At 38.2% G+C, this 22182-nt stretch overlaps 1 protein-coding gene across 1 annotated transcript in view; it reads right to left on the bottom strand.

The window, feature by feature from the left end:
- PREX2 (phosphatidylinositol-3,4,5-trisphosphate dependent Rac exchange factor 2) overlaps positions 1 to 22182 on the bottom strand; it is a 186144-nt gene that overhangs the window by 40844 nt on the left and 123118 nt on the right. Inside the window, exons 27-34 of the mRNA XM_086464959.1 lie at positions 21658 to 21752; positions 19656 to 19738; positions 19232 to 19322; positions 17555 to 17683; positions 10475 to 10516; positions 7642 to 7859; positions 5086 to 5188; positions 2771 to 2914 (exon numbers count right to left, since the gene is read on the bottom strand). Coding sequence (XP_086321085.1) covers positions 2771 to 2914; positions 5086 to 5188; positions 7642 to 7859; positions 10475 to 10516; positions 17555 to 17683; positions 19232 to 19322; positions 19656 to 19738; positions 21658 to 21752 — 905 coding nt within the window. The remainder of the gene's footprint in view (positions 1 to 2770; positions 2915 to 5085; positions 5189 to 7641; positions 7860 to 10474; positions 10517 to 17554; positions 17684 to 19231; positions 19323 to 19655; positions 19739 to 21657; positions 21753 to 22182) is intronic.

Raw genomic sequence — 22182 nt, 5'->3', positions numbered from 1 at the left:
AAGGACAAATGTCAAGTACCTGGGAAGGAAGAGCCTGAAGAGCAGCTCTGCTGAGAAGGATCTTGGGGTCATGTTAGACAGCAAGCTGTACATGAGCCTGCAGTGTTCTCTGGCAACCAAGAAGGCCAAGAGCATCCTAAACTGTATTAACATTAGCATGGCCAGTAGACTGAAAGAAGTGCTTGTCCTCACTTTACTCAACACTCACTAGATAGCATCTTGAATACCATGTCTAGTTTTGGGGCCCACAGTACACAAAAGCAGTTGATTAACTGGGAAGATTTGAGTAGAGGGCCACCAAGATGGTCATGGAGTAGAGCATACGCTCTGTGAGGAGAGGCTGAGGGGCCTGAGCTTGTTCAGCCTATACAAGTGACGGCTTTGGGGGGGGACCTATTAGCCAGGTGCCAGGCTTTTCACAATGGTGCGTGCTGGCAGGACAAGAGGCCATGGACATAAATTCAAACAGAAGAAGCTTCAACTTGGCAGAAAGAAAACACTTCTTCATGCCTATGGCAGTCAAGCAGAGGAACAGATTATCCAAGAGGTTGTGCAGCTTCTGTCCTTGGGTGTTTCCAAGATCCTACTTGAAAAACACCCTAGCAACTGGTCTGATGTCACAGCTGACACTGCTATGAGCAGGAGGTTAGACTAGAGACCTCTTGAGGTCCCTTCCAATATGGATTATTCTAGGATTCTATGAAAAAATGAAAAATTAAGAAACCCTACCTAATTAAGAGACTAAGTAGCAATTTTAAATAAATTGAATTTTAATTTTAGATAGTGTCTTTTAATTAATCTTATCTATTGCCGAGATCTCAATTCTGACTTAGGAAACAGAGAAATTGAATGACAAGAGCAATATCTCAACACTCTCAGACCCCAATCCTGCAAATCAGTATCCTTTTGACTATATACTCTTAAGTATATGGTTGCACAACACTGTTTTTACAAGTGGAGTGATACGTAATATAATGTGAGTAAGCATTTAAAAACTTTTAAAAATGTCTATAGTACCAATCCTGCAAATAGATAGACTTGTAATTTTAGGCACGGAGCTATGCAACACAGAATAGGGCAACACGGAGATAAATACACTGACGTGCACTGCCTTGCGCCTTTGATAAAGTATTCCAAAACCGTAATTTTCTGAATGTTTCATTTGAAAACATCATAAACCATTGTATTTTAGGCAGGAAACAGCTTAGCTCCGTTAAGCTTGGGAAGCAAGAATTCACTTCACAGAGGAACTTACAGAAGATTTCTACATTTGTAACCAATAAATTTCAGTTAAAGATGGGGATCTACTGAGTTACTTTGATGGCAGCTCAGCCAAACCTCATAGGAAAGTAAAAACTAGAATCCCTTTTCACTCATTAATGAGGAAAAAAGAACTAAAATAATGATTTAAACACCAAGATTTAACTTCTTATCCAGGACTTCTTGTTCTTGGAGACTAATGGATTATTTTGGAGGGGGAGATCATTGAAATGTAAAGAAATTTGGTATAATAAAGAAAGAAGAAATCTTCTATATTACTGAAAATTATTAAGCAGATGTAACACTTGAACCAATCTTTGCCCTTTTCCTGTAGCTGACTACAAAGATGTTTATCCTAAGACTCAAATATTTTGGGCTTATGGAAACAGTAAAGGGAAAAAATTCTGTCAAGTAAATTCTGCAGCACATTGAATACCATCCCAAATCTGAAAAAAAAATAAATAATCAGTAGTTCCAGGATTTCATCTGATCCGAGGTATTTTCTATCCTCTTTCATGTGGCTTTTTGTCTGCTCTACTGAAATCTGTCTCCTGCTCAGTGTTCTTATTTTCCCCTACGACTGAAATCAATCTGTTCAAAAGAAATCCACTCAAGTCTGTCTTTATTACTTTGTTTAAATATCAGACTTCAGGGATCTTATTTTTTAAAAAGTGTGTTTTCAGTTTACGGTAAGTTCAGCTATTTCTTCACATATCTTACTCTTTGCTATTCCCTTTTACATCCTCCTTATCTATCAGTCCAAACCCTCCTCAAAACCTTCCTTTGTATGCCTGACTTCTGCCTATTCCACACAGAGCCTGGAAGCCTTTTGCATGGTACAGAGTACTTTCAGCTCCCTCTGAAATCAAAGGCGGCTCAAGGCAATCGACACCTCGCATTCAGCATTTCAGTGAATCAACCTCCTGATGACTGGAATGACACTGCGGCTAATGCAGGCTGCCTGCAATCTATGAGCAGCCTGCACATCAGCGCCACCATTCATCATGTTGGTAACGTTTGCAGTGTCATAACTACAAAAGCCTGAAAACATTATTTAAGTCTTCATAACATTTTAAAGAGACAGAATTCTGAGGAATAACAATTTAGTCCTTAAATCTGAAGCAACAGGAAAAGATTCTGATAGCATTTGGAAAGAAAAACACTTTTAAAAGCAAGTTTCATGGTCTGACTGTTGTCCACTAACGTCTACAAAGAATGAAACAGTATCGATGAAAGAAGATTCAGTCTTTAGTGTTGGATTCATAAAACAGGTATAAACCTAGAAATGTATACCCATGCCTCTATTTTTTTAATCACAAATTTCAGCATTTCTTATGTTCCCATTTTAATTCAAAGTTCCCAATAAATGCCCACATTAAACAACACATTTAAATATAAACACTTTGCCCTTATAGATAGAAAGGATTTAAATCTGAGCGAGTAAGCAGAGTTTTAAAGAGAGTTAAATACTATGTGAAAGAACTGGGGAGGAAAACAAAACTCAGGTTACCTTGTGAAAAAAGTACTGGGTGGATTTTAAATCCCCCCCCATTCTTCAGCTTTTGTGGAAGCTGTTCAAAATGGTAAGTATCAAGGTAGAAGTAAATCTTCAGGGTTTGCCGGCTTCCTTCCGCTTGGTATGTGATTGGCACATCTAAGAATACAGTCAGTGTTACTATTTCCTTAAAAGCAATGACACATCCTTTGCCAGAAAGTGTTGCACCCCAAATTCACACGGTTAGATAAAAATCACTGCAAGCACAAAACTAACATGTGCAGTATTCTACATTATACTTGGTGTCGCTGTGGTCTCCATTGGCCTATCCATTATCAGGAAGCAGATAAACAGAAAAGCAGAGACTGTCATCTTTGCCAGCCTGACAATGATAGCAAAAATAATAAGCAAATAATGTAGTTGGCAGCATCCTACTAGTATTCTCTGTAAATCTGAAGAAACATCTATGTACAGCACATAGTTTGAAATCACTGGAAGGACACCTTTAGCCATATTTCACGTCTTCCTCAGGTGCCTGATATATAAGGTCAGTGTGATACATACAGTCAGATTCTCCCCAGGTTTGTGTGGGATAGAACACAAGTAAATATACAGAAGCTACCAACATATTTATTAAATTAGTATTAAAAAATAGGACTCAGCTAAGAAAACAAATGTATTACGGTAGAAAATACAAAACTGTAAGAATACATTTCATTACACTTTGACAAGCTAAATGTCATAATACACCAGCTGGTATAGAGTTCAGGGCAAATAGCAGTATCACTTTGCAGTTACAGTGATTCTGCAACATACATTGTGTGTATTATGCCAGATGATTAACATGCAATGACCATTAGCAAAAGTTGACAAAAATTTTCCATTTAGCTAAATTTCTCTGAGGAAGTCAATTCCATTTAAGCTTTGTATCTATTTCCTGTTTAAGTACCGTTTCCATATATAAGTCTCCAAGTTGAAAGAAGTTAACAATACAATTTAGTGATTTGCATTAATAATAATATTATTTAGTTTTTACATTGTGTGCATAAATTTTTGTTAATATGAAAATGACTTTTTTTTTCCTTCTATTGATTATACAGAATCATAAATGGAAAAAAACAAATTTGCCAGTTCCTTGTCTTCTATAACTACAGTTAGGACTACTGTGGTGGCAGCACTTAAACCAAAAGGAAATACAGAGTTTATTACAATCCTAGAACATACGGACTTTCCATTTATCTCTGTTTTATCACAGACACCTCAGTTCGAAAATACAGCAATATGAACAGTTCATGACATACGGTCAGGCCTAACTCCCCATCAAGAGGCCTTCCTGTAACTCTGGTTCCATGTTGTTGCCTGGCTTGGCAGGGCTTCTTTTTACAACAAACACTCTGAGCAGAGTACTTACTTGAATTATACAGAAATAAATATGGTCTTACACAGGCTAATTCCTACCTGACTACCAGCCCTGCGCTACTGCATTCTTTACAGCACGGGCAGCTTTATGGAAGAGCTTTGTGTCTTCTGGTTTTGGTTATTGCAGAAGTTCTCTCACATGTGGTCTTGATGCAGCAAGGGAATGGTTTTAGAAAAGCCTGGTGTGGAGCAGACATGCTTTCCTCTCTTCCCACAGGAGTTACAAGACTTCGGAAAAAATGAGGGCTTTTTGCTCACTAAACAAAGTTCACTGCCGGAAAATCTCTACTGGCTGAAAACATAAGGAGAGTAGCTAAAAATGAGTGAAGGGTATAAACAGCAGATTGAGAAGATAGTCCCTTCCAGCGAGCTGGGAGAGTGTTGAGAGGAAGGTTTCAGGACCCTGACTGTCTGCAGCAACAGGTCTCAGAGGAAGTTTCTTGCACAATTTAAAGCTACTCTAATAGTGTTTGCCATCTTCTTTCAAGGAACTCTTCCAAGATCTACTTTGTCTTTCAGACAATAAAATGAAATGCTTTTATGCTCCATCTCACCTCAGCTGCATTTTTCTATTAAGACCTTTGATCTTATTTTACACGATTCTTCAATAACGACTAGATCTTCCAGGGACTTTCCTGATGCAGTCACATAATCCCAATGGAAAATTCAGTCAAGCAAACAGTTTTGCCCCCAAGAATACTGACATTGCCAGATAATGACACTGCATTGTCACTGATGTTAGCTGTATTTCAGGAAGTCTAGGAATAGTAGGAGAGCTACTACTAATTCTCCATAATCCCAAGTTATATAACATTCCCTGTGGGAGGTTAATACGCTAGGAGAGAAAAATGTTGCAAATACAGAAAATGTTTCTGAACATTAAAGCCCAGACATTCATTATAATTACTCACTTGCAACTAGTGGTTCTGGCTCTGATTGTCTGAAGTAAAAGGTAACTTTTTCCAAGTCAAACAGTGCAACCAATGTATCTTCTAGCATGGCTTGCTCATCAGCCTAAAAAAGGCAAAAGAATAAGTGAAATGGTCACTTCAGCCAGATTTTTTCCCTACCAGAAATAATATGAGAACGGGACATGAAAGTAACCGCAGAATGTTGCACAACATTTTACTGATGCAGTGTATAACCTAATTAACTCGTAGATAACGTAAATATCTTTGTTTCTATTGGCACTTTCCCTTTGATTTCTAGTCCAAGATTATTAAAATGAATTTATCATTTCACATAACAAATTAATAGGTGATTTATAGCTACTATTACTTCTCATGGCTTTTAATCAGACAATACTGTAATTACTCTTTATGTAAGATACCAGACTTCAACAGCTTGTCTTGACACCAGGTCTAGCTTGTAAATTAACAGAGGGGAAATGTGAAAACCAAATGCCACTTTTTAGCAATTTTTTTTAAAAAATGACATAACTTTAGGATTTCATTTATAACAACAGATGACAGTTCATTGTGCCCATTCTAAGAACCAGTAATTGAACCAATATCTCAGAATAAGTACACTCAGGGTGATTTGCACCTTCACCTATGAAACTCTAGATGCAAATCAAGTATGTAGATAGGTAAATATTCTGATTTGCACCTACGCTTCACTCTGTGTACTCCTTAGCTAAAGAGATACAGACTAATTTACCAAAATGCTTCAGGAAGTAAATTACTAACTTCTCAGGATACTTTACTGAACTTTTAAAAAGGAAAATAGTCATCTACCAGTATGGTTATCTTGAGGTAAATATGCAGAGCAATTACAGCAGAAATCGAGAATCACTTAAAGTAATTCTATTCTTTATACAAACCTCCCCAGCACCTTAAGTTAACAAGAGCCAAATGGAAATCTGAGACATGCATTTTTCCTCCTCTAAGAATGAAACAGTAGGAAGGCAAAGAAAAATAAACTAGCTGCCTATAAAATGAGAATAAACTATAGGTTACTGAATTATAGAAAGGAAAAAAAAAATATTTTCCCTGATCTATGCAGTGAAACGGTATTTAGGAAAAAGCAAAGCTGCTAGAAATATTTTGTCTCCTGGTTCAATTTATGAAGTCTCTATGGACAGAGCAGTTTTATTAGCAGAATAGTCTGAAAACCATTCAGTGACATGGGAGATCTTTGCACAACTGCTCATTCTTTACTGAGCTCCGGACATAACGAGTGTAATTTCCTTCAAATAACCTTGTTAAAAATAACACGGATCATTTGTAACCAAAATAGTACTGAGAAAGTATTGAAAAAGTTGCCTTTAAATAGTTTTCCCTTCGTTAAAAACAGTTAGACAGAGGAGACTAAATTTAATTCTATTTTCAGTTCAACAATGCATACTGCTGGTATCTGATTATGTGAAAATAGCTAAGTAGCATACATTTTCACTACAAAGGAAATCTCTACAATCTTGAAAGAAAAACCATAAGTAATCAGTGCTGTAAAGACAACAGTTATTTTGTGATAACACGACAACTAAGGACACGGAAAAGCAGAAGACAGGCACCAATTGAATTTATTCTTGAACTCTGAGGACTCCAGCACCAAGACATGTTAGGGCTGCATGGTGCTAAAAACCATAGACTAATACTTTATGACTGTGATTTAGTAATACCTTTCTTTTTATTGAGCTCTTCTGCTTCTAAAGTTTACCAGGACAACTTGTCAGCAATGTGCTGCTGAGATAGACAGAGAAAAGAAAGACGACCTTTGATACTAGGAACATCGTCTGTTGCTTGTGTGGACATTCATACAGTAGGATGTACCAAATCAGTTATTTTCAGTGAGCAGCTCCAGGGGCTAAGTCTGCCACAGATCAGACCACACAGACTGCTTCACAGCTCTCAAGGTTAGCAGGAACCAATCTAGTGTGAGAAGCAGCTTAACTAGCTGAAGCAGCACTTCGGATAACTGGGGATTAGAGGACTAGAGAGCCATGTCCCTTTTTTAACCGTTTCCTAAGCTCTTTGTCAAGCCTTGTGGAGAAATAGCAGATTTCCAAGTACCCTGACAGACAGGAGCCAAATAGACTAGCATGTCTAGCCCTTCAACTGCCACAGATCTATTGCTTTTTTGGGGAAGGGTTGATAAAATTATCCAAACCAGGTATTTTACTTATCTTGTATCACTGCTTATTACAAACCGAAGTTCTGGTTATCACCTAACACTACACTCACTCCTAGGGAACAGCTACGATGGCTGTGGGGAGTCAAGGGTAAACTCATTATCTACTAACTCAAAACAAACATAATACTGTCTTTGTGGAAAACATACTTCCACATCACAAACACTTCCCTTACCTGTTACTAACTAAATCGCATATTTTCCAAATAGCAGCTAAGTAACGAGCTAAGCACAAAGGACACTGAAAGTCACATTTCTAACTAAGACTGTTTAGCCATGCCCCTGGTACAGTGAACAAACAGAGGCTGTGACCAAGCATGCCACACGAGGAGTCTTACCAGGTTAGGTGAGAGCAGGGACTGGAAATTAAGGAGAAGACCCGCGCTGGCTATCTGTTCCAACCACCTTCTGCTGGCCTCCAGCGTCTCCATTTCATATTCTTTGTTGTTGTCAAACATCTGATTTAAGGCCACCATTAGTTGCTCTGAAAAAGCGCAGACAGTGGCCACTATGCTCTGACAGAAGACCATGTCTCGCCTCAGTTGTATCTCGCTATCTGTGATGGGTGAAAGCCAAAAGAGGAAAAGCAAAAAAGAAGCAGGAGGTTAATTAACAGCAAAGGAACTGAGCTAGATTTTTTTTAATGATTTGTCTAAAGCCCAAATCATTTTAACACAAAGTAAATTACAAGTTTCCAGCCTAATATTATTTCCAGTAAATAGCACTCCATGACCAAAACTGCCACTTTCCACATTAAAAGATTATTTTAATTCTAAAATTATAAGGAATTGTATTTAAAATCCGGAATTTAAAGTAGTTCTTCATAAGCGATGTATATTTATGCTGCAGATTTTAATGTACAGGCCATCAATTCTATGTACTTTTGATATTACAAGGCGATGGATGTGAGTCAAATCTCTTTGCTACAATGTGAGAATCTGCTGGGCACAAAACCATTTACTTTCCACAGGAAAGCAAGGATAGTCAGAACCTCTTAAGACAACTGCATCTTCTGGTCAACTCTAGAGCTACCAGCTGGGTAGGGCAGATGAAAACTGCCTGCTGTAAAGTGCAAGACAAGGCATATAGGGAGTGTTGCCACCAGAACAGAATCTATCCAAATACAATACATATATAAATAGGATATCTATAAAATAAGCACAGAGCAGCATCACATACCCAGGAAGCAGCAGAGATTTATAGCGTCAGGAAAGACCAGGACAGGTCCCTAGGTAGAAGTCTATGGAACCATTAGCAGCTGATTTAAATTAGTGACTAGCAAACCTACCAATTTATTCTGGCATTAGATGAGCTACAGGTCAAAAGAGTTAGAAAGTGAAATGTTCTCAATAAAGCACAAAACTGTGGTGATAAATCGTCAGTGCTTCCTTCTTCTCTTTTCTGAAGGTCTTCAAATATTTTTATCATTATGAGCTGTTAGGCAAACATCAATCACAAATGGTACAGGTATACTTAATCTTTCTCAGAGCAAGAGAATAAGATTAGGTGATGTCGAGGTCTTTCCAAAGCCTAAAATCTTTGTCCTTACTTTTAGATTCCTCTGCCTCTAAGAGGCTTAGTTCCTTTTCCACCTTCTCTGTGCAGCTGGCAAGACTTTAGATGACTGGGTAAGTTAGCAGAAATAATTCTGTATTCACAAAATTAATACTGACGTTAATATCGGATTTGGACTCAAAGTATTTCTCAAAGTAATTCCATTCTGTCCATTTTCCTTCTGAGACCTTCTTCAATCTCTTCTTCAACTATTGATAAGAGTGATCACTCTTTTACTATAATTTTGATTCCATTTGCCAGCCTCTCAGGACCTCAGGAATGTTTCACATAAATGGCCTAATCACTACTGCTTCTGCACTGTTTTGATCACTAAAATTAACCTCTGTCTCCAATCTCTGAAGTTGTGCAGAATCCAATACAGAGAAAATTTTCAGCTTTAAAAACTTCACCCATCTCCAGCTTCAAAAATCCCACTGGCTTCTCCATGGCCAAACTTTCCAATGCCACAGCATCATTCAGGGATTTGAGCCCAACACACATCCTCTCTCCTCGCTTCGCTCAATTTTATCTCTGTTCGTCTAACAGCAACTGAATTTCAGTGCCTTTCCCTGTACTGCCTGCTTCTGAAGTAAACCTCTTGTGTCTCCAACACCTCACTTCCAGATCTCATTTAATACTACTTGAACATCAGATACTGCATACAAGAGCACTTTGGGCTCTTTTCACAAAAAGATTTATATACAAAATAAACTATAGACTTTACGAACTTATGAAGCCTTTTAAATAGGGAAAACTGCTTTAACAAAATCAAGTCTGGGAGTCTGGAGCGTTAACTCAGGTCACTTATTTTAAAACACCTGAGGAATTACTGAAAACTTTTATAATATTTTGAACAAATCTGATGACTAAGAAATGTTATATTCACCTTTATAAAACTGCTGTTATGTGTCATAACAAAATCATGAAATAATAATGCATTCATATAGTGCTGCAAGATGGTTAAATTAATCAGCTTTACAGCCAAATGTGACAGCTTACTTGAACACATATGCACCTACAAACTGTAGAGAATCTTCTGCCACAAGTATTGTTTTCTAAATACTGATTTACTAACCTTTATTTTGCAGACACATGCCTATTTTGTGTATTTGAAGCTGTACGTGGTGACGGTAGAATAATACACAGAATAATCAGACCCCTTCCAAAAAGGAGGGACTTAAAAAAAGATATTCTCTAAAAAAAAGATAAAAGTATGGGTTAGAACAGTAAGGTAAGTCTGGAAGTAGATGGGAATGAAGAGAAAAGAAAAAAGACAGCAAGCAGGAAAAAGCCCAAAAGAAGACATACAGCAGAAGTACTGTGCACAAGGTCAGTGGTTTAGTAGTCACTCCATCTGCCAAGACCCAAATGATCAGAGAAGGTATTTTGCATTAAAAAAAAAAAAAAAAAGTGCAATGTTTGTTAGAAGTATCTTTAGAATTGTTGTGTTCTTCAGGAATCCTCACTGTAAACACAGGGGTAAAGATGTCCATTATCACGTTATTGTATCTGAGACTTTTCCCGTTTCTCTAAACACACTATTCTCTCCAAAAGCAAAAAAAAACCCCTCAAACCATCCGTGTTCACTTCCTCCACTCCCGAAACAAGGAAAATTACCTGTATACTCAAGAAGCGCCAAGAGTATTCGTGCCTTCACCTCTTCAAGAAAAAGAAAATATATTGAGTTCATGGTTAAAAGTGTTTTCACCAACATAATAATTTGCATTCTCATTTTATACCAGCTTAACTCCAACTTCAAGTGTAGGTAATACTGATTTACACCTACAAAACAGTACCGAGTCTCAACTTCACTTAATGTTACATATGACCTAACAAAACTGGTAATAATCAAAAGCACCAACACTGAGAAAGACACATGAAGAGACAGCTGTGACCTCAGAGCACATGTGTACCACCTGGTCAGTGCAAGTCTACATACAAAGAATCCCAGTCTTAACACTGAAAAAAAAGACCAGTTTTCACTGATTCCCACACTACCCCAATTCTTTCTTTTTTCTTTTTCCCTTTCTCGTTCCATAGCTTAAAATCTCAAACCTCCTTCATTTTAATGTATAGCAAAGCATGAAATATATATATAGGAAAAATACAACAGCATTTTCACTTTATTCTCAGCCTTCAGGAGTTTATTTTGCTTCAAACACTTCTTTTCCCTTAACAATCTATGAAGTAAAAAAGTACAGATTAAAAAAAAAAAAAAAAGCCTTTATTTACTCTGACAAAAATTTGGGTTTCTATCTTTTTACAGGTTTGTTTTTTGGGTTTTGGTCAGGTTTTTTTTTTTGGAGGGCGGATGCTTCTCGAAGTTTGCAGGCTGAAGGAAGTGATTCTTCCCCTCTTCCACATACCAGAGCACAAATTTAAATTTGTTAACCACCACTGCAAGGAACAGGCAGGTTAAAAAGCTGTCACAATCTTAGGGAGTGTCAAACTTCCAGTGTATCAGTTGTTCTACAGTCACTGCCTGATGGAACACACTGCTACCTCACATGCTTTTGCATCTTTCCAAACTTTCTTTCACACATCTTGATTTTCTGTGCAGTCCTATTCCAAGCCCTGCTCAGTGGACCAGCAGTCCTGCCATGGGGTATATGGACAATAGGACAATTTGGGAATATGTTGCCCCCTACTAAAACTAACCTAATAGGTTTGAATTTTGAATTCAACTCAGATGACAGAAGTGACACTGGAGTTGACTGTATCAACAGCACAGTCTGGATTCTGTGTGTACTTGAATGTATCTAAGAAAAAACAGAATCTTGCCCAAAGGTGACTGTGCTTAAAGAAGAAGAAAACCTTTCAAGCCTGATCTTCATCCGTGCTGGACACACACTGCAAAAAGAACTGGCAGTGCCTACGCTTCTGAAATGCACGCCCACGGAATCTCAAATACAAGCATCAAAACACTCAAAATGACTGGTTATTCTTGAAAATTGCCTAGTGATAGGCCTTTGCCTTAGCCTTCTGTCTTCTGAAAAAAAAAAAGCCCCAACAACTTACAGGGATTAACAACTTAGCATCTTGGAGTCTGAACATAGCTTAGTAACTGAAAATACAATATAGGGAAATACAGCTTTTATCTGAAGAATTTAGATACATTGAGGCTATTACTTGCAGCTTGTTTTAGATGAGATTTGTTGGATCTCTGAATTCAAAAGCATTTGAGGAATTTATAAATCATTATTTCCTGCTTATGGGAAAATTACAGGACACTGCCTCTCTTCTTTAGCATTGCTATAAGCCTTTGTTTCAAAATACACCCACAGGCAAGAGAGCATTTTTAAGTTCTTTATATAAGTAGAGACTCACCTGGAGTGAGAAGTGAACCTTGGATGTCAACCATTTGCTTTTCAGCAAATTCAAAATGCTATGGAATTTTTCACCCCTTCTTGCTACCTGGTGTACGGAAAGGATAACTCCCTAGCAATTTCTCTTTAGATTTGTAATGCAAGAATCCTTCAACTTCTTTTATTCTTAAACACTTTTGTACAGTTTTTTTTATTATGCTGTTCTGGCCTTTGCCAGTAAACGCTAGATTTTAGTTTTATTTTGTTTCTCCATCTGAAAATATTTTTTAAATAAGACTGAGATTTGCACTGCATGTTTTAGGATTTAAGTTGAAATACATTTTTTATACCTTTAATGACTGAAAGGCTCCTTCACTCCTCACTCCTAATTTAAATTAAAATAGATGAGAGCTTTCTCAACTGCATAGTATTTCCTGTTTAAACTTAAAATTACTGTGCTAGCAGAACAACTGCACTTCCTTCAATCTAGCTGACTAGAAACACAATTTTGTTCTAAAACACCTCTTCTTCTGACCAAAAAATCATACCTTTTTTTCTTTTGGGAAAAAGCAACTACAAAAATTTTTCCTCCTCTTTGTTCTCCTGACACTTTTCTGTTACGCTGTCCAGTTTTAGCTTTACTTTCCTTCTTAGGGTGGTTTGGTTTCTGGCGGGGTTTTGGTAGTGGGGAGGGGGCTACAGAGGTGGCTCCTGTAAGAGGCTGCGAGACGCTCCCCCAGCTCCAGTTTCGGAACCTCCTCGGGCCAAGGCCAGGGCAATTGACACCACTGCAAATCGTTCCTTTTAAGAATGAAAGAACTCTTGTTTGTGATTCTTTGTTGGTGAGCAGAGAAGAGGAGGGGGACGTGAGAGAAACAGCCATGCAGACACCCAGGTCAGTGAGGCAGGAGAGGGGCAGCTGTGCCGGAGCAGAGGTTCCCCTGCGGCCCACCGTGGGGTGGCGGCTGAGCCCCTGCAGCCACTGGAGATCAGCGGTGGCCCAGAGGTCTCCCTGCAGCCCACGGAGGGCCCTGGGCCGGAGGAGCAGGGACCGGGACCGGAGCAGCCGTGACTCCGGCCGCGCTGGAGCCGCCCGTCGGTGGGAGGGCGGCAGCCCCGGGAGGAACCCGCGCTGGGGGGTTCTGGGGAGCTGCGGCCCCGCGGGAAGGACTCGCGTTGAAGTTTGTGGAGGACTGTCTGCCTCCACAGACAGTGAGAGAGACCCCATGGTGGGGCAGGGGAGGGCTGCGAGGACCTCTCTCTCTCTGAAGATGGAGGAGCAGTGGAGACATCTTGTGCCGGATTAACTGTAACCCCCATTCCCTGCCTCCTGTGCTGCTCAGTGGGAAAGAGGGAACAGAGCCGAGCCCAGGAAGACCGGAGGGGTGGGGGAAGGTGTGTTTTTAAGACCTGGTTGTATTTCTTATTATCCTTGATGGTGGTGGTTGGTCATTAAATTGATGTTGTTATCCCCAAGTTGAGTCTGTCTTTTGCCCGTGACCATAACTGGTGAGTGAGCCCTCCCTGTCCTGTGTCTTGATCCTCAAGCCTTTTTGTATTTTCTCCTCCCCATCCCTCAGGGGACCGGGTAGGGATGAGCAAGCAGCTGCAGGGGGCTGTGTTGCTGGCTGGGTGGGCTCAACCATGACACTTCTGAAGAGTCCCTTTCTTTCCATCCATCTTGTTGATTTTCCTGGTTTTTACTCAAGTCATCCCTCAGCTTTTCCTCTTTTGCTTTCCGATTCTCGTGTTCGATATCACAAGTACATCCAGAAGCCTGTACCTACATTATTCTTTCTCTATTCAGTGACCGTTGACTTCCTGCCCTGAATACTGCTCTCTCCTGCACCAAAATCAAGCACTCCATCTTCAAAGATCTGCCTGTGCCAACAATTTATCTTTATCAGTTTAACAATTTAGTAGGCCCAGTCACTCCAAGAAATAATTTTCATCTTTTTGTTAGTTATTTAGGTCCAGAAATCCTCCTAGAATCTGTACACTATTTCAGAGAACTCTTCAATTCTATCAACTTGATTAGCCTTCTAGGCCTGCCTTTTACTGTAATCACAGAAAACTTTTCTTTCTCTAATGATACAGCAGGACAAATCAAATGAGACAAAGGAATCTCCACATATGTTTTAAATTTACTTCAAGGAAGGTTGGTTGTTTTTTTCTGTTTTTTTTGGTGGGGTATTTTTTGGTGGTTTGGTTTTGGTTTTTTTTTGGGGGGGAACACGTTGGTTTTTGTTTTTTTTTTTTTTTAAAGTGCAAAACTTCATAGATTTTTTTTAAATTGTCCTCCAAAATCCAGTATTAATAAAAACAAAACTTACAGACCAGAACGATCATCCTCAAGGCATTCTGAGTTTTCCTATTTCTTCATATTTATTAAACAAAGTAAATAAAAAGAATCCTAAGATCTATGACTTAAAACATCTCATTTTTGTGTGGCTTCCATGCCTCCTTCTTCTTTAAAGCAGAAGGCTTTAATCAGTCTGATCTAATACAACACATTCAACAATGCAACAGAACAATGAGTAAAAAACTACAATAACCTGTGATATTTTTATGAAAATAAAAATGAGTCTGCTTTCAGTAAGGAGATGCATTTACTGAAAGCATTCATCCTTACTTCAGCATTCATCAATAATGAATGTTTATATATAATGAATGTATATATATAATGAATGTAAGTTTATAACAAGTGGAGGTTTTCATTACAACAGGTTTTTTTTCCCTGTGGTGAACAAAGTTGTATCTGTGGTCTCCTTTCACTACTTCCTCTAGAATCTGCTAGAAGAGACAATTATATTTGCTTTCCTCAATTATTACAATACTGCCTTTTACTTACAAACAAACATGATGATTCTTCTAAAATTTCAAGACTTTGTTCAACTTGTTCCTCATAAACCCAACTAAGCAGGCAAATTACAGGATATCTTTTGTTTTTCTGAATCAGGCGAGTAAGAGGGAAAATGGGGAGGTAAACCTCTGTGCCATGTGTTAGGTCTTCAGCCACAAACAGCTCAGGGCTAAGCCTGAGCCTGTCTAAATCACAGCAGTCTCCCAAAACTGCCTGAGGGGCACATTTCTGCCCTGAATCTTTTCAACACTGAATTACAAATACCTGTCCAGAGATGCCTTGGAAACTAAGGCTTGAGAAGCAATTATTCACTTTCATTCTCCTTCACGCCATTTGTGCCAGGGAAGCCACATTAACCTAGCCTTTCAGGTATCCTTTACATCACACCAACTCCTTGGTCCCACATGCAAATCAAAACTATGACGAAGATGTGGATCATGGTTCTCCAGATTACTTCTCAGGAACAAGTATTAGTGATACCAGTTTGGGGGGCGATAGCGGTGGAATAGGAATCAAATTAAAGAAAAAAAATAAGAGAGAATAGAAAGATATAAAGACTGATGGTAAGCAAACAACCTAAGATGGTACTTTTAGATGTAAACCCATGTATTTGGTTAAGAAGATGGCACAGAAGCTAGTTGTTGGAAATTTCTGACAAAAGGTCAGATGCCATGGATGGAAAGGGAGGCCAAGAACACTTAAAATTGGTAGACAACTTCTGAGACACAGTGATGAGAAAAGGTAAGGCAGAGTGTGTGCTCTCCTTGAACAGCACAAGAATAATGCCTTTCAGCATTTAGCTCTCTGAACCATGCACCATTCACAATCATGACAGTTGCAATAAAGTTAGTTACTATAATTTGTTAACAGAGGAAACCTTTTTTAATCCTAATTTCTAAAACACTAGAAAATGCCAACAGTTTTATTGTTCTGTAAACATCAAGATTCCTTCTGATAAATATCACCATTACATTACAGCAGTATTGTAAAAAGAGAAGGTTTTTGTTATAGAGAGGCAGCAAGTCATTTGGACCATGCTGAGCTCTCTCACAAAATTTTGTGGTAGATTTAAAACCAAATTTATCTGAATAACCTCAGCTCAATATTGAGAGCACATGACCAATGTTGAAATGGGTTAAGCATACTAATTCTGTTTATAAGCAAACAAGATATCTGAAAATGGTCTGTTAGGCTTGGCTTCAGAATGAGGACAATGAAGAACTGTTAAATACACATTTCCTTTCCTCCTGAACTGTGAAAAAAAAAAAAAAAAACCATGACTAATACTTGAATATAATTTGGTTTAAGTTGAAGACAGATCTGTAGAAAAAAGGATCCAAAAATATTTATTCATTTTTCACTCAGTGACAGCCACCATTAAACTAAAAGAGGTATTCTTAGTATTGGAGAGTCAAATCACTGTGATTGACTCCAAAAAATAGGAGATATTTTTGTGGTTGTTTGTATAATTTTCTAACCCAGGGTTTGAAAATATGACTGTATCTGAAATGAGAAATACCACAAGTCAGAGGAGGAGGAGTTTGTTTTGCTTGGCCAGTTAGTTTTTGGAGCTTTATCTTAATAAAATTTATGACAAAGTTCTTTTCCTGTGATCTGAAATTTAGCAGTTTCTTTATGGGACATCATGGAAACTAGCCAAAAGAAGCTAAATACACACACAAATCATTTAAAGCTAGACCTGACACAAGTTTTTGTTCCCACGTAGACTCCTAGCGCAAGCAGTTTTATAAAAACCTTTTTGCTCATTACTTCTGTTTCTCTATCAAACATCTCAAGAAATCAAGTAGAAGCTACAGGCAAGATTTTTCTGGAGCAGAAATCCTTGTTACTTTCTTATAAAGTCAGGGACAAGGCAGAAAACCCCAGCTCACATTGTCGCTTGGTGGTGAAAAGGAGAAGAGTACTAGGTAACTTTTAGACAGTGGTGGTAGGGAGGTGGAGGAGGAGTGGCACAATCAGCTGTGATGAAGTGAAAACTAGTGGAAGAGGTTTGGCTTCATGGCAGAAAAGAGGAACATGATTTTAGAGGGATAATGATTCCAGATCAATGGCAGATAAGAGCAAGATACAGGACAGACTTTGTCCTGCAGAGTCTTCATCCTTCCATTTAAGACAGCAGAAAAAAAAAGAGATTTTAATTTCAAGTAAAGACCCATTTTGGTGTGGCAGTCCCACGAAGTTCTGTGACAAATCAGTCAACCCACTGGACTTCAACAGCAACTGAAATAACGTAGCACATGCAACACACGGTTCATCTGTTTTCACTTGTCAGAAGAGAACATTTTCTCTTCTGTATCTGAAGGCAATAGGGTGAGCACGAGACAGCTGAAATATTAACTTTGTTATAAGAACACAAAAAAGTCCTGAAATTCATGCATTCCCCATAGACTACACTGTTCAGCAAACTGCCTAGAAGCGACATGAAGCAGTTGTATGTTTCTGCTTCCCTTCCCCAGGCTCTCTATTGTTAATAAAGTGTTTATTTATGTTCATGTTGTTCCTACTAACCTTCAACAAATTTTCTGATATTCTGGGCAAGACTCCTGACGCTGCTGGGGAGGTTCCAAGGGTCTTGCTTGATGTGGAGTCGTAGCCTCTTTGGACAGTTAAGCTTTGGTTCCATTTCCTGCTGAAACTCTAATCAAGGACAAAAATAATATTCTTCTGCTTAAACCTCCTAAGAAGCCACAGTAAGACATTATTTCTTCACAAATGTTTTCACAACTCAAGGAGTTGTGAACTTATTTAACTTTAATTTAGTTAAAGCTAGGGTGACAGGCCTAACAGTCATCTAAGCTCCCTGCTTAGTCAAAGGAGAGAGCGAGCATCAATCCCAAACATGATTCTTTCTGAACCAGGTACATAAGATAGAAGGTGCCTGTCTCCATGGAGTAAGTGCAACCCTGGAACTTTTAGAGGCAAAAATTAATTCACTCAGAAAAATTAAACTTAAAACAAAATTACTTATCACTTAACCTAGTCTATCTTTCAAATCACTAAAGTGCTCCTTGTACGGTTCATGAAGATGGAGCAGATAAAGAATAAAACATCTGACATGTCCATACCTTGTGTCTAACTGAACATTTATTATACCACTGAAAGGATAACATTTTTGTTGTGTGAACTTGACGGGTACTCAATCTGAAACACTGGCAAACACAAGAGAGAAGAAGTGTTCTAGGTTCAACCCCATTATCTTGGTCCCAAAATAGGCAACAAATCAAACAAAAAACACACACCAAAAAAAAAAAAAAAAAAAAAGAAGGAAAAGATGAGGTTATGCAGTCTTCCAAGCAAATTCAGTGAGGGGGAAGTACTTCAGGCTTTCCAAAACCAGGTAATTGGAGTACAGTAATTATGCTCTGTTGACTTCAGTGGGATTTTGGCGATTTATAAAAGCCAAAGATCCACTCTCTGGCCATCTAAAATTAGTTTTCTTCGTTTTCTTTGCCAAAAGACACACACAGGATCAATAAAATCATATTCAAACCTATTATACATATTAATACAACATTCAGTCTCCCATTGAGCTGCTTTTTTTTTTTTCAATTCAGTTCACCGAAAGAAGTCCTTTGCATTTTTCATCACAATCTTATGGCTAACACCAGATACCTATTTATACACTTAGGCTTAGCAACTACGTGTATGTTAGCAGTGAACATTCTGAAAGTACATACAGGATTTTTTTTAAACAATCACTAATACTTATGCCTAATATATGCTTATATAAGTATTATGGTGACTATAAATTTACATTTGCAAATTATTTATAAATCAACTTCACAACTAACGTTATCTACACAAAATAATAAAACTGTAGCATTAGTAATAAAATAGAAATGTCTTCAGTAGTTGAGACAAAAATGTAATAAAAACACCTGCAATATACAAAAACTGTTTCCTGCTTCAACAACCTCAGCGATTCTATAGTCAGTTCAAAGCCTAAAATTTAAAGCTGACTTTCCAACAAACCTGAAATTCTTTCATACGTTGTACAACAGAACTCTAAGAAGCCAGTTTTCAACTAAGAATAAGATCTACTTAACAAGAATTTCGACAATTATTGCAGAATATGCCAAGATTAAGCTAAATCAGTTCTTTAATACCCAGCTCAAGGAGCAGACAGGCATATCCACGTACCTTTCAAGCTGCCTTTTAATTCTCATAGATAGAACTAAATGTTACCTTGGAGGCCTCGACCTGGTGTGAAGTATTTTGTCTGCTCAAAGGCCCTCATCACAGCTGGTCCTTTCAGAAGATTGACAATTGAATCGACCTGTTGGGATCAAGGCTCTGTGAGAAAGATGTGTTTTACAGCAAGAACTAGAAATTCTTTAAGACGTATGGACTATGGGAAAGCAGCTTTGGATTCTTTCTTACCCAATGGCTCTAGCTGAAGTAACAAGCTAGGGAATGTTAGACTAAACCTGAGGACCTGTTTAATTTGCAGTTTTGAACTATTTACAGAAAACAGAAGGAGAATGAGTAAATACATACCAACCCAGTAAACAGTGGAAAGCAGAAGTAAAAAGAAAAAGAAGTATTTGCTAAAGACATTTTAGCTCAAACATGGACGTTAGTATCAAAGTCAAGAAAAATAATCTCATACTTGACCAAAAAGATGCTCCAAACAGCTATGGAGCTTGTCCTGTTTATCATGGGAGATTCGAACACTTATGGGAAGCTCATCACCTGCAAACATTTTAAAATGAAAAATTGTTTAGCAGTTTCAGTATATTTTCCAAAATCTTTGTAGCTTAGATAACCTGCTTTGCACATAGACTGATGCTTAGGCTTTCAGGATTACAGTAACTGTTCTCCCTACATGTTTTGCATTCAGTAGTCACTCGATAATACAGAAATAGCTCTTAGAGAATGGACCATATTCAAAACCCAACTGGACATGGTCTTGGACAACCTGCTCGAGCAGGGGATTGGACTGAATGATCTCAAGAGGTCCTTTAAACCTCAACCATTCTGTGACCTGAATACATGACTCTTCTATGCTGGAGACCATCCTAAACACCAGACTAAATAGCTTAGTGTGAAACTAATATAGCAGACCACAGAGTCCCTGAAATGCATTCACCATGAAATTTTTACAGGGGCCCTACAGACAATTCACAATCTTAATGTTCTTACTAATTAAACAGTTCTGAGATACTAGTAATTCAACCAAAAATACAGCATCCAAATCCTATAGTTGATATGAAGCTTTTAGTAGCATGTACCACATCATTTCCTAAAAGGGTACAAAGGAAGCGGACTCTCCTAGGTCACAGCCCTCAGTCACTTGCTCTCTCTGATAATGGGTGATGCAACCTGAATTCTTTCAAATGCTGTGAAAAACTGAGCTTAAAACTGGTTTTCCTCCTTGCTGTTGCAATGACAAGTAAGAAGGAGCCACTTGATAATTTATAATCCAAATTTATTCATGGTCAATCCAGACTAATTTTTCTTATGTCAGTGAAACACTTAAATAGCATTTTTCTCTCCTTGATTTCTTTCAGGTCCTTTAGATGTCCTTACAGCCAGTAGTTATAACCCTTCACAAGATTTTAATTGCAACAGATGAAGCACAGTTTTAAAGAGCCCTGATCTGGAGTTAACCAGGTTAGCTTTGGAACTAGGAGAAAATTAAGTCATCAGGAGAGTGGGAGCTTCACTGAGCAGCAGTATTTATCAACTTGAACACTATCTGTGTCTGGATAGCACAGACTTATTCTTTTAGGCAGCTCAGCTGGTACCTCAGGTTGATGCTGCAGAAGTGCATATCAGCTCATTTACACTTTAAGTTGAAGATACAGACCCTGGGTCTCCTCTTTTATTAACAGTTCTTTATGTCTTTCATCCTTTCCTCTATATCTGCTCAGCTCTGTAAGTATGTACCATTTCTGGAAAGGGGCTGCCTAGAATGTCATTATTAACAAGGTATCTCAGATACCTTGCATGATGTTATTAATACTTTCCTGTCCCAACTGAAAATACCTCTCTTGGTACACCAGAAAAAAAATTCACTTTCTCTACAGCCAAGCCTCACTGGTGGCTCATATTCAACTAACATGCCCATTTCTTTCTTTTCCTAAATCATTCCCAAAGGATAAACTCCCAGCTCAGAGTACTTTTCATTATTACTCCCTGAGTATACAACCTTGTACTCCATGCAGTTAAATCCCACCTCATTCCTATTAGCAGCTGCATTTATTTAAATTCAGTTTGTCATGGCATAAACAAGAATGTGCTTCTATGTGGTCTCACATTCCTTCCTACATACACAGCTGTATCCTGCCATCCAGGTGCTGACACAGGCTGGGAGAGCATTCCACACCCACCTAAAATGATCCTTACTCCATGGAACATAATGCACTGTCAAGATCAAGGCATGAAAGCGGTTAAAAGCAGTGACTCTAAGAGCTCTAACTAATTCAGTCTATTCAGAGATGTACTCTTAAGTGCAGCACTAGCTAGGCAGAAGCAAAATGATACACTTCTATTACCAAGGAGCATGCAACTTTTAAAACAAAACCAACAAAACTGCCAGGCAAATTAAATTAATAAAATTGAATGAAAGGAACAGATGACAGATTCATAGCTGACTGTTCTAAACATACCTGAATCCATTTCATCACTGTGAAAATAAGAACTGCACTGACTGCTACAAACGCTGGTGAATGAGGCAATGGAGTTCCTATTGCTGTTGCAATCGCTTGAAAAAAAAAACAACCACACACACAAAAAATGAATAAAATCACATTCTTTAACACAGGCTCTGTATCAAATTGAAATTTGACATTTTTTTTTTTTCCCTTTTCCCCTTTTAAATTTAACAATGAGATGGTATATGCAATTCTTTATCAACAATAAAAATCCTTATACTTAGGCTATCATTTAATTTGCAGTCCTGGTAGCACTCAGAGGACCAGACTCCCAAAACAGATGATTCAATTGTCTCCCTTCACCTTGCATGTGAACAAGTACTTGCAGAATGGTAATACACGCTTTCAATGCAAAACAACCAACTTTTCTTATATGAGTGACAGTTTTTGAAACTGTGGCCTCAAACGTTTTAGTAACTCCGCATTTAAATTCTGTACTTCTAGTCCATAGCTGATAACAATGAAAAAATAATCTGGTTT

This window comes from Leptosomus discolor, chromosome 5, assembly GCF_034619465.1.
Source record: "Leptosomus discolor isolate bLepDis1 chromosome 5, bLepDis1.hap2, whole genome shotgun sequence".
NCBI classification, from domain to species: Eukaryota; Metazoa; Chordata; class Aves; order Leptosomiformes; family Leptosomidae; genus Leptosomus; species Leptosomus discolor.
The sequence above is the reverse complement of the archived record's forward strand: the minus strand, read 5'-3'. Positions and strand labels throughout refer to the sequence as shown.